Source organism: Schistocerca cancellata, chromosome 2, assembly GCF_023864275.1.
Source record: "Schistocerca cancellata isolate TAMUIC-IGC-003103 chromosome 2, iqSchCanc2.1, whole genome shotgun sequence".
Taxonomy (NCBI): domain Eukaryota; kingdom Metazoa; phylum Arthropoda; class Insecta; order Orthoptera; family Acrididae; genus Schistocerca; species Schistocerca cancellata.
Window position 1 is genome coordinate 755,655,876 of NC_064627.1, and position 12,271 is coordinate 755,668,146.

Consider the following 12,271-nt stretch of genomic DNA (forward strand, 5'->3'; position numbering starts at 1 on the left):
CTCTCGTTTGGTCCCAGTACTGGACTGAAGTTTAAACTGGGCAGCACTTCAGCCCATTCAGACCGAACACTATACACTTGCTCTCTGGAGTAATAGGCCTTTCTGAGGACATAAATCTGCAGAGAAGAATAAAGTTTGAAATAGCGAACTTTAACTGTGGCCAGTTATCTGGACGACAACGACTGATTGTCAAAAATGTATATTCAGTTTGCAAAGACACGTGAAGTTCGATCTCGGTTCAAAATGTGTTAACAATGCACCTACGGTACAGAGATCTGTAATAAAATTTTCCATGTTTCTCTTTTGTGCAACATTTTGTGGACCGATGAGTTATATGACAATCAAGTATTTAGAATCTTCTAGATGATCGTATGGAGTTAGTGGCATTAACTTCAAAAATGACGTTTACATAACGAGTTTCTTTACGTGGCACAGCAAGCACAGAAATATTTGCTTTGTAATTGAAAGCGCCTTGTCTTGCTTCACTGTGTGTTATTTTCACAGATTCGTTTCGCCTTTTTTACTATGAGGCTTCATTAGTGGGAACTATGCTACATTTGTGATACACTTCTGTTTTGATATGTCTTATTCGTAAATTATAAAACAGTTCACTTCTCATTATTTATGTAAATAAGGGATTATTTACGTTTCTTCCTGCACGTCTCGTAAATAGAGTGGTAGTGCGACCCCCATGTTACCGACGCCAACTAAAAACAGGAAGAACCGCAAGTAATCACTTATTAACATAAAATGCGAGAAGTGAACTGTCTTGTAATCTGCGAATAATACATATCAAATCAAAAGTGTATCATAACTATATCATTATATATCCCACTGATGATGCTTTAAAGTGAAGAAAGGCGAAACGCGTCTGGGAAAATAAAACACAGTGCAGGACATTTTTATTTACAAAAAATATGAAGGTATCGTAGTTTTGGCGCAATTGCAGTAATAGTCTTCACACACTTGGTGCGAAGCCTTTGTTGTGAACGCCTGTATGAAAAGATCCAAGATTTTCATTTATGTCAACTATCTTTGATTCGGTAGTGCATTTTCTATCATTATTATTTTCGGATTTTTACTTAGCAATGCAGGCTGTACGAGACAAGGAGTCAGATCACAAAATTGATTTAGTGTCAGTGAATAACCATCATTGAAGAAAGGTCTTGCGGCGGTGCCGATACATCGATAAGTTCAAAACTGAACATAACCCAGTACAATTAGCCCAATATTTTAAACCAAAATGTAAATTATAACTGTGAGGGCATAAACAATTACTGCCTCACTTCGCACTTTCGTATCATTTTCAGAGAACAAAGAAGTCTTAAAAAACTGTCATTTACCCACTTAAATCTGTAACTGTATTTTAGCTTCTGGAGGCTATGACTCTAATGAGCAGAGTTGTGTGTAAAATTCGTCTCGTTAGGCCATTGATATTTGAGATTCATTTTTTCGAGCATTAGGCTCAGATAGATTGTTCTTGAACCAAAATGGAAAACGGATATTTAAAATCAACATGAAATGGATCTCAATGAAAAACTTATTGACATCGCGGGCGAGGAAATTATTGTGAAGACAGAAAGTCGGGCATGATTGTACCAGATTCGTAATAGCGAAGAAAAAGTGCGTTTACTGTATGTAATATAACTTAACATTTAACACATTAAGTTTCTGAGATATAATGAGTATTCAGTATACACAAATGAAGAAAAATGAGAAATGTTCGGGCATTTAATAGTGCAGTACCTATGGTACCATACTGTAGACACGGAAGTGCGGTGACAGAGGTATCGAGTAGGACCTGTGCATTGCAATGACTACCGTTAGATGTGGTACGTCGACTTGCAAGAATTATGTATTCTTACGGAGTCACTCGTGAAACACGACGAATGCCGGGCTTAATAGTAAAAAAACGCACACTTGCGCGCGCACACACACACAGAAGGAAAATTACGAGATTCCTAGGCAGAACGCGTAGGCGGTTTTCCACTCCAACTTAGAATGATGTGACAGACTAGCGACGGGAACGCCATCTCATCGCAGAAATGTAGCGTGTTTACAATCTGTGCAGTGAAAGAAGAGGCCAGACTGTTAAAGAACGCTTGACGCGGCTGCTTCGCGTGTCTGCCACAGCAAACACCTCGGTGTTGTTGCAGCTCTGTAGACGACAATTGTTATTAGTCTTGTGCTTCCGTACATAGCACCATGAGCAGCAGAAATCTGGCAACAACGCAGACAGCTGCCGGGGAAGTTCTTATATTGTGCTAAGTATAGGCGAGTATAGCCTACGGGAGGCGGTACCTGCAAAAGCGAGAATAATGCGAAAGACGGCAATGGGGTCATTAGAGACAGAGCTCAAGCTTGAACACGCCAAATAGGAAGAAAGAAACTGGTGTGTCCTTTTCTAAAGGGAACATACCGGCATTCATCGTGGGGGAAACCCCAAGAAGAAACACAGAAGTAGGGATTTAGAACGTGGAGTTCTTAATGTTGGGTTACAATAACGCTATTGCAGATTAGGAAATGAGACACTTAAAGAAATAAAGGAGTTTTACTGTTTGGGTAGCAAAATAACTGATGATGGTCGAAGTAGAGAGGATATAAAATGTAGACTGGCAATGGCAAGGAAAGCGTTTCTGAAGAAGAAAAATTTGTTAACATCGAGTATAGATTTAAATGTCAGGAAGTCGTTTCTGAAAGTATTTGTATGGAGTGTAGCCATGTATGGAAGTGAAACGTGGACGATAAATAGTTTAGACAAGAAGAAAATAGAAGCTTTCGAAATGTGGTGCTACAGAAGAATGCTGAAGATTAGATGGGTGGATCACATAACTAATGAGGAGGTATTGAATAGAAATGGGGAAAAGAGGAGTTCGTGGCACAACTTGACTAGAAGAAGGGATCGGTTGGTAGGACATGTGTTGAGGCATCAAGGGATCACCAATTTAGTATTGGAGGGCAGCGTGGAGGGTAAAAATCATAGAGGGAGACCAAGAGATGCATACACTAAGCAGATTCAGAAGGATGTAGGCTGCAGTAGGTACTGGGAGATGAAGAAGCTTGCACAGGATAGAGTAGCATGGAGAGCTGCACCAACCAGTCTAAGGACTGAAGACCACCTGAACAACAATAAACATTGTTGTTTCAACAACAAAAAAAGTATTAAACGCATCAGGAAAGGATCCCAGGTATCTGCCCGGAAACTAGAATGATTTACGACCTTGTATAGTGTCAGTGTGTACTAGAAAATAGTATGTGTAGATTGAAAATTTGTAGGTCACTTTAGTCGTTAATAGGCCAACACACATTTTGTAGTATGAAGCAGAAGCAGTTCATGAATATTAGGTCTGCTCTGGACAACACTTAACGTACGAGTTATATAGGGAAGAGGATATTTAAAGCCTCATATATCAATTGTACATCTTTCGTACAGCTGGGAGAGCATGCTTGTGAGACCAATAAATCGGTCGGCAGGTCGCTCCAAGGAAATTGTTTTATAATAATCGGATTCTGTTTCCAGTGCATTCTGTGCTTTCCTGATGAAACCGTAGAGGTAGAGTCTGTCTTCCCTCGGAGTATATAGGCCACCTTCCCGTAGTCCAGTACTTCGCATTGTTACTACCTGAGTTGGTTCCAGTCTGCCCGACCTGCATTTGGTGAGATGCCTATCGATACGCCCAACCCGCAGCTGTCAGCGTGACGGGAGAGCTCTGAGGCCGTGGAGAGTCGCTTCAGCCGCAGCGGCGGGCCGCTAGCTGGTGACCGAGGCCGCCGAGGAGACCTGGAACTGCGGCAGGTGGCAGCGGTCCCTCAGCTCGCGCCAGCGGGCGAGCACCCGCGCCTCCAGCCTCTCGCGGTAGCGGTGCACGGTGCGGTCCACCACCGACGGCGTCTTGACGCAGTCGTCGCCGCCGAACTCGCAGACGCGGTAGTGGTGCAGGATGGCGGCGTCGGCGGGCACGTTGAGCGTGCCGTGGCCGGGCGCCAGCTCCCACACGAAGTGGTTGCCCGCCTCGACCACCAGCTCGGGCCGGCACACGTACTTGGAGCGCTGCTTGTGCGGGTGCAGCTTGGCGCGCCGGCGCGTCTTGCGCAGCGTCAGCAGCGACGAGCCGGCGGCCGCCTCCGCGTCGTCCGGCCACTGCAGGTAGAAGAAGGCGTTCTGGAACGAGTAGGAGCCGGTGGCGCGCGTGTTGAGCCGCGTGCCCAGCCACCTGAAACACAACACACACACCCACACCGTCAGGCTCCGTGTGCTCTATCGTCTAGGCGAACCTACCAAATTGAAGAGTTTTTAGCAAACAGAACACAGCGTGTTGTTGTCAATGGAGAGACGTCTACAGACGTTAAAGTAACCTCTGGTGTGCCACAGGGGAGTGTTATGGGACCATTGCTTTTCACAATATATATAAATGACCTAGTAGATAGTGTCGGAAGTTCCATGCGGCTTTTCGCGGATGATGCTGTAGTATACAGAGAAGTTGCAGCATTAGAAAATTGTAGCGAAATGCAGGAAGATCTGCAGCGGATAGGCACTTGGTGCAGGGAGTGGCAACTGACCCTTAACGTAGACAAATGTAATGCATTGCGGATACATAGAAAGAAGGACCCTTTATTGTATGATTATATGATAGCGGAACAAACACTGGTAGCAGTTACTTCTGTACAATATCTGGGAGTATGAGTACGGAACGATTTGAAGTGGAATGATCATATAAAATTAATTGTTGGTAAGGCGGGCACCAGTTTGAGATTCATTGGGAGAGTCCTTAGCAAAAGGAAGTCCATCAGCAAAGGAGGTGACTTACAAAACACTCGTTCGACCTATACTTGAGTACTGCTGATCAGTGTGGGATCCGTACCAGATCGGGTTGACGGAGGAGATAGAGAAGATCCAAAGAAGAGCGGCGCGTTTCGTCACAGGGTTATTTGGTAACCGTGATAGCGTTACGGAGATGTTTAGCAAACTCAAGTGGCACACTCTGCAAGAGAGGCGCTCTGCATCGCGGTGTAGCTTGCTCGCCAGGTTTCGAGAGGGTGCGTTTGTGGATGAGGTATCGAATATATTGCTTCCCCCTACTTATACCTCCAGAGGAGATCACGAATGTAAAATTAGAGAGATTCGAGAGCGCTCGGAGGCTTTTAGACAGTCGTTCTTCCCGCGAACCATACGCGACTGGAACAGAAAAGGGAGGTAATGACAGTGGCACGTAAAGTGCCCTCCGCCACACACCGTTGGGTGGCTTGCCGAATATGAATGTAGATGTAGATGTAGAATCGCCACTGCGAACGGATGGTGGGATCTGTCAAACGCTGCCTGAGAAAAGTTTTAGGACGGTCACAGTCGGACGAAGAAGGTCTCAACACAATCCTGGTCAGCATAGAAGCAGCACTAAACTCTAGACCAATTACGCAAGGGGGAGAGGAATCTGAGCCACTGACGCCCGCAAATTTCCTTGTAGGTGATCGACTCACATCACTACCTACTGGTCCAGAATCACCAGTTAGAAAGGACTTGTCCAAGGAATTTCAACGGCTGCAGAAGATGGTAGAACACTTCTGGAACAGGTGGAAGAAAGAATATCTGATCCTGCTCAAAAACTTCCATGAAACTCGTCAACCAAGGCCAGGTTCAGGAAGATTCCAGCTGGGTGATGTCGTTCTTCGACAAGAGGATGTTCGTCCACGACACATGTGGAGGAAGGCGCGGATGGAAGATCTTCACGATGGAAGAGATGGGAAAATACGAACTGTAACCTTACGAACTTCAGAAGAATCAATAATCTCACGTCCCGCTCAACGGGTCATTCCTCTAGAAGTTGACCAGGGTGGGGAGGGTGTTGCGGGTTGATATTTGTAATTATAGATACTCTGGAAATATTGATTATCCTTGAATTAATGTTTTATATTCCATGATGTACGTTCCTTGGAGAGAAATAAATTATTGTTGTATTGGAACCACGGTGTTGTGTGTCCGTAATAGCAGGAGCGTGACCGATCTACGTGGTGTTCAGTCGGCGGCGGTGCCCGAAGGACTGTGCGAATAAGCTATTCGCTACGCAACGTACATGGAGAGGCTTACACCTCGGCAGGTATGTAGTTCTAGCGCTACTGGGGGTGCTTCACCTTCAGACTTCGTGGTTTGTAGAGGAATCTCCATGGAGGGCTGATGTTTCATGACTGTGTGCTTACGTTGTTTTTTTTAATATTATAGATGAGAGAATAGTTAGAGGGATAGTAGAAAAAGCAGGAAAACGAACGGCCCAATTGCCTGGCCGGTGTATTATTTAGTAATGACAGATGAAAGGATAGTACAAGGGACAGTGAGAGAGTGAGGAAAACGAACCGCCCATTGACTAGCCGGTAGGTTATTCGTAAATGGCAGAATAAAGGAAAGGAGGAGGGACAGTAAGAGATAAGTGAACACGAACGGCCATTGTTCTGGCCTCATCTTCGTGGCGGCGTCAGTGAAGGTGGTGGCAGACGGTCATGAGGTGGTGAAGTTGGGGGGGGGGGGAGCGAAAGAGAGAGGTCAGAGAGTGACAGACGGAGAAGTGAAACGGGAAGGGCCTGTAGTGACTAGGCCGACGGCGGGGGAGGGCGTGAAGGTTGGTGGGAGGGTGGGGGGGGGGGGTGGATGGCATGACGTAGTGATGAAATGAAGCGATGATACGGAAAGAAATGAAGTGACATGAAGGTGAGTCTAGCGAATAGGGAGTCATGGGGGGCGGAAGAGGAGGTCAGGACAGCGGGTGGTGGCCAAACGGTGGACACTGGTGCCCAGGGAGAGGATTAGGGGATTGAGAGAGTGGCGGGTTTGCTGGAAGAAGGAAGCGGCTCCGGAAAGGATGTGGAAGTGAAGGAGTGGCACATCGGCCAGGATGTGGAGTTAGTGGGTAGGGAAGTCGTAAGGGAGGTGGAGGACACGCCGGGGAGCCCGATTTTGGACGGTTGGGAGTCGGCGGAGGTGGGTGGGGGCAGCATTGCCCCACATCACCGCCGCGTATTCAAGGATGGGACGAACAAGGGAGGTGTACAGTCTGACAGCAAGATGGGTAGGGAGGGAAGAGGTGGGACTGATGAGGGGGTAGAGCAGGCATAGCCGCCCTGTCCCCTTTCGACGCACAGCTATTCGCAGTTTGGCGGAAGTTGCCGAAAGCAACCTACACTGCATCGCATGGCAGCCGACTGCGCTGCTCGCACAGCCAAGACGAACTCACATGGATGCGCGTATGACGAGAAGTTACAATATGCATAGGCACTATTCTCCCCCTCTACGCATCGCATTGCGTCGTGACGCAGTTACACTTCTATTAAAACAACATTGTATTTGTACGCCTCGGTTGGTGTGCGGTCAGCGCGGCAGATTGCTAACCGAAGGAGCCTGGGTTCAGTTTGTGACCGGTTCGTAAATTTTCTCCGCTCGACGACTGGGTGTTGTGTTGTCTTTATCTTTATGCCGTCATAACTGACACGAAAATCGCCTGAATGGCGTCACGTGACAAGTCTAAGCGTATGTAACTTCGTATCAGGGAACAGCTTCTGAATTGTCGAAACACAGTGTCGTACCTTCCACTGTCGAGGGGTTGTATGGGAGCGTCCCGAAAGCCAGTTTCGTAATTTTTAAAAGCTTTGTGGTTGAGAGGTGTCAGTGGTGGTGAGCGGAGTTGCCGGATCGTGGACAAAATATGTGCTCACGCAATCAATAGTTGCGTATACACTAAAAAAAAAATTGTATTACCAAGTGCTGTAATCGTCTTCATTGATGAAGGAGAGGGTAGTGGTGGTGACCGCGGTAGCTGCGTATTTGGCTTCTCTTCATTTTTCTGCCCTTCAGTCCTGTATGGACGGTGTTGGCCTTTCCCCACAACCTAGTAACCTGCGCTACATGGCAAAGCTCAGCTTATAAAATAGACAGTTGAGAATACTTGCTAGGGGCGAGGCGGGAAGCGGTAAAACGTTCCTACATTTGCATCTATATCTACATACATACTCCGCAATCCACTATACGGTGCGTGGCGGAGGCTACCTCGTACCACAACTAGCATTTTATCTCCCTGTTCCACTCCCAAACAGAGCGAGGGAAAAATGACTGCCTATATGCCTCTGTACGAGCCCTAATCTCATCTTATGTTTGTGGTCTTTCCACGAAATATAAGTTAGCGGCAGTAAAATTGTACTGCAGTCAGCTTCAAATGCTGGTTCTCTAAATATCCTCAATAGCGATTCACGAAAAGAACGCCTCCTTTCCTCTAGAGACTCCCACCCGAGTTCCTGAAGCATTTCCACAACACTCGCGTGATGATCAAACCTACCAGTAACAAATCTAGCAGCCCGCCTCTGAATTGCTTCTATGTCCTCCCTCAATCCGACATGATAGGGATCCCAAACGCTCAAGAATAGGTCGTATTAGTGTTTTATAAGCGGTCTCCTTTACAGATGAACCACATCTTCCCAAAATTCTACCACTGAACCGAAGACGACTATCCGCCTTCCCCACAACTGCCATTACATGCTTGTCCCACTTCATATCGCTCTGCAGTGTTACGCCCAACTATTTAATCGATGTGACTGTGTCAAGCGCTACACTACTAATGGAGTATTCAAACATTACGGGATTATTTTCCCTATTCATCTGCATTAATTTACATTTATCTATATTTAGAGTTAGCTGCCATTCTTTACACCAATCACAAATCCTGTCCAAGTCATCTTGTATCCTCCTAAAGTCACTCAACGACGACACCTTCCCGTACATCACAGCATCATCAGCGAACAGCCGCACATTGCTATCCACCCTATCCAAAAGATCATTTATGTAGATAGAAAACAACAACGGACCTACCACACTTCCCTGGGGCACTCCAGATGATACCCTCACGTCCGATGAACACTCAACATCGAGGACAACGTACTGGGTTCTATTACTTAAGAAGTCTTCGAGCCAGTCACATATTTGGGAACCAATCCCATATGCTCGTACCTTAGTTAGTAGTCTGCAGTGGGGCACCGAGTCAAACGCTTTCCGGAGGTTCGCAAGATATCATGTGAAAAAAGGGCGAGCTGCGTTTCTCAGTAGCGATGCTTTCTAAAGCCGTGTTGATGCATGGACAGCAACTTCTCTGTCTCAAGGAAATTCATTATATTCGAACTGAGAATATGTCCGAGAATCCTGCATCAAACCGATGTTAAGGATATTGGTCTGTAATTTTGAGGATCCGTCCTTCTAACCTTCTTATATACAGGCGTCACCTGTGCTTCCTCTTTCTCCTTTGCGCCCCTCGCCTGGCCACCGTCTGTACTATTGGCTGACTACCTCACCGTAGGATACATTGTCAGTCTTGTGTTTCATTGTTGCCCGTTTTGTGATGTCCAATTTTCTTTTATTTTTTACTAGCATTCTCCACGCGGCTTCGCCCACATATGCTTCCGACACGTGTATTGAACACGCCTCCTCCAGCTTCTGTATCCACCTCATCCTCCCACTTCTATCTGCCCTATCTCCTCCTCCTCGCAGGCCGGAGTGGCCGAGCGGTTCTAAGCGCTTCATTCTGGAACCGCACGACCGCTACGGTCGCAGGGTCGAATCTTGCCTCGGGCATGGATGTGTGTGATGTCCTTAGGTTAGTTAGGTTTAAGTAGTTCTAGGTTCTAGGGGACTGATGACCTCAGCTGTTAAGTCCCATAGTGCTCAAAGCCATTTGAACCAATCCTCCTCCCCATTCTTTCTTCTACTCCTCCTGCCCCTCTACTATCCATTTGCTCCTCCCTCTTTCTAACCACATCTTTCTCCCCCTTCCCTCTTACCATAACCCACCCCTCACTTTTTTCACCCCTTCTTCCTTTTCCACGTGCCCACTAACCCTCTACACCTTCCACCTGTCTCATGCATTTCCCCCTCCTCCCATCTCTCTGTCCATTACCTCCTTCCCCTCCTTCTGTTCATCCCTTCCTCCATCCAGCTCAACCTGTTCTGTCAACGGCACATGTAGCCCCTGCAATACAGTTCAGTAAAGCAAGTCGATACTACTTTCACTACACGCCTGTCATGCAGAGCGGCCTGTGTCGGAGTCCAGAAAAAAGTTTCCTGCCCATGGCATGAAGGCTTCCCTGCGCAACAGGTAGATTTAGCAGACCGCTACTGTTCCCATACAACGTTCCTATTGTGCAGGGTGGGAAAAATCACATTTCTGCCTATATCTCCACCCCTATTGAAACTAGGATATTATAAACCCTGCAGTTCTAATGCTCTTGAGGTCTGCTGCTTCTGCGCAAATTTAGTTGAAATCGATAAAGGGATTCAGGAGGTGATCCCGGACATAACCATCCACACGTACCTACATTCTGCTTTATACAGAGTGATTCATGAAGATATAAAAACATTTTAATATGTTATTCTACATGTAAAACTAAAGAAAAACATTGCTATAACCATAGGTCCGCAAATGTTTAGTTATGGGGTTACGGCTAATAAAAGATTTCGCCTGAAATTTAGCAAGTTCGCTAATATTAAGCCATCGCAAAACTGTAAGAGGTTAAAGCAAAGCACGATATTCATATATTTTGTTGTTATTGGTCTGGAGAATCTAATAAAACATGTCCCAGACGTGTATCTTCAGTAGTTTTCGAGAACATCGAGAGAAGCAACGATTATTATACAACTAAATTTGTTTAGTTTCCATTAAGAATGTAGGAACGTTAATGTAATTGTTGGCAGTCGTTAGTGAGTTGTTTCAGTCGTCTCCTAACCTTGGAACGAGTTCGTTTTCTGTATTGTTCAGTGAAATAACATAATAACAACGTTGTATTTAAGTGAAACCACGTAGTAACTGTTGTAGTTTGTAGATTATTTATGAAATAGCGATGCCTTTCTGACACATTCATACAGATTCAGTTAACGTTTTTATCATCCTTTTTCCAAAATTAAATTCTCTACAACTTCTGTTCAAAACTTCGTGCAATTGTCTGGAATTTAAAGAAGAAATTGGGCCAAGTAGTTAACAAGTTAAAAATTTTACGAAATTACTTCTTCGCATCTCTGGGTGTTCTGGAAAAGTACTGCAGATACACGTCTGGGACATGTTTTATTAGATTCACTATGTCAATAACAAAAAAATTAATGAAAATCGTGCTTTACTTTAACCTCGTACAGTATTGCGATGGCTTCATATTAGAGAAGTTGCTAAACATCAGGCAAAATCTTTTATCGGCCATAACTCCGTAGCTAAACATTTGCGGACCTATGTTTATATAAACTTTTTTCTTTAGTTTTACTTGTAGATTAAGATATCAAAATATTCGCATATTTTCGTAAATCACCCTGCATATGTAACATAGGTCCAGCACCAGTGATAAAGATGACATTTCTAGCCAAGCAGACATCACATCCACACTGTAAGCAAGAAATTGACAAGAAAATCCAATGGCGATGTTTTTAACTGCATAAAACGAAGCGGATGTCATGACAAAAATACTCAGTGAAAAACTGGATACAAAATACCAGTAATAACGAAGTAATGGTACAGCAGCTACTGATACCATATATACATGAATGAACAATTTAATTCATATTATTCTGGAAGTATCAGTGTAGTGAAGCAGTGAGACCATTTATTACATTTAAGTCCTCAAAATTCTTCAAATCAATTGCAGTAACAATGTCCACGTAAGTATATTCATAAAAATATTTTTAGAAAAGTGCACACATTTTTCTATAGATCATATCGATAGCTCGCAGCCACATTCCTGTCGTTCAGATTTGTCTCACCTGTGGACGGTATATATACACCTTTCATTTACCCAAATTTTAATTTTTGGCTGGGACAGCGTTGTCATTGAAGGACGATGTCCCAGAAATAAATTATTTTCCAATACCTTGACTACGATCAACGTTTTGGGAGGTTTCCTTTGGTCGTATGGCGAATGCCAGAAATCGTAAGACGCTTTAATTTATTCGCATCTGGGGTCCCATCCTGGCCCACTCTCACAAGTGGATCGTACGATATTCCCCTCACTGATTTTATTCATATCGACAGGAAGTGCAGGTTACCACTAGGTCTTAAACATATGCGATCAGTACGCCGCAACTCTCAGATATTTTCGATAAAATTAGGTTTGAAAATTTTGTACATGCTTGTATACTTTGTGTGGGCGCTTATGTCCAGGGAGACCGAGCGAGTAAGCACTTTGTTTCAAAAGCGCGAGGTCTCTGCATCGAATCTCCCTGCCAGCTCTTATTTTTTATTCTCACTTAACTCTAACAACACTTTAA

The 12,271-nt window shown here is 44.9% G+C and overlaps 1 protein-coding gene across 1 annotated transcript in view; it reads right to left on the minus strand.

Annotated features, from left to right (window-relative positions):
• Positions 1-3,119: 3,119 nt before the first annotated feature.
• Positions 3,120-12,271, minus strand: part of LOC126158282 (uncharacterized) — a gene marked incomplete at its 5' end in the record, with an annotated part of 138,697 nt that continues 129,545 nt past the window's right edge. The window contains one exon of the mRNA XM_049916432.1: positions 3,120-4,214. Within this exon, the coding sequence (XP_049772389.1) occupies positions 3,752-4,214 (463 nt within the window). The remainder of the gene's footprint in view (positions 4,215-12,271) is intronic.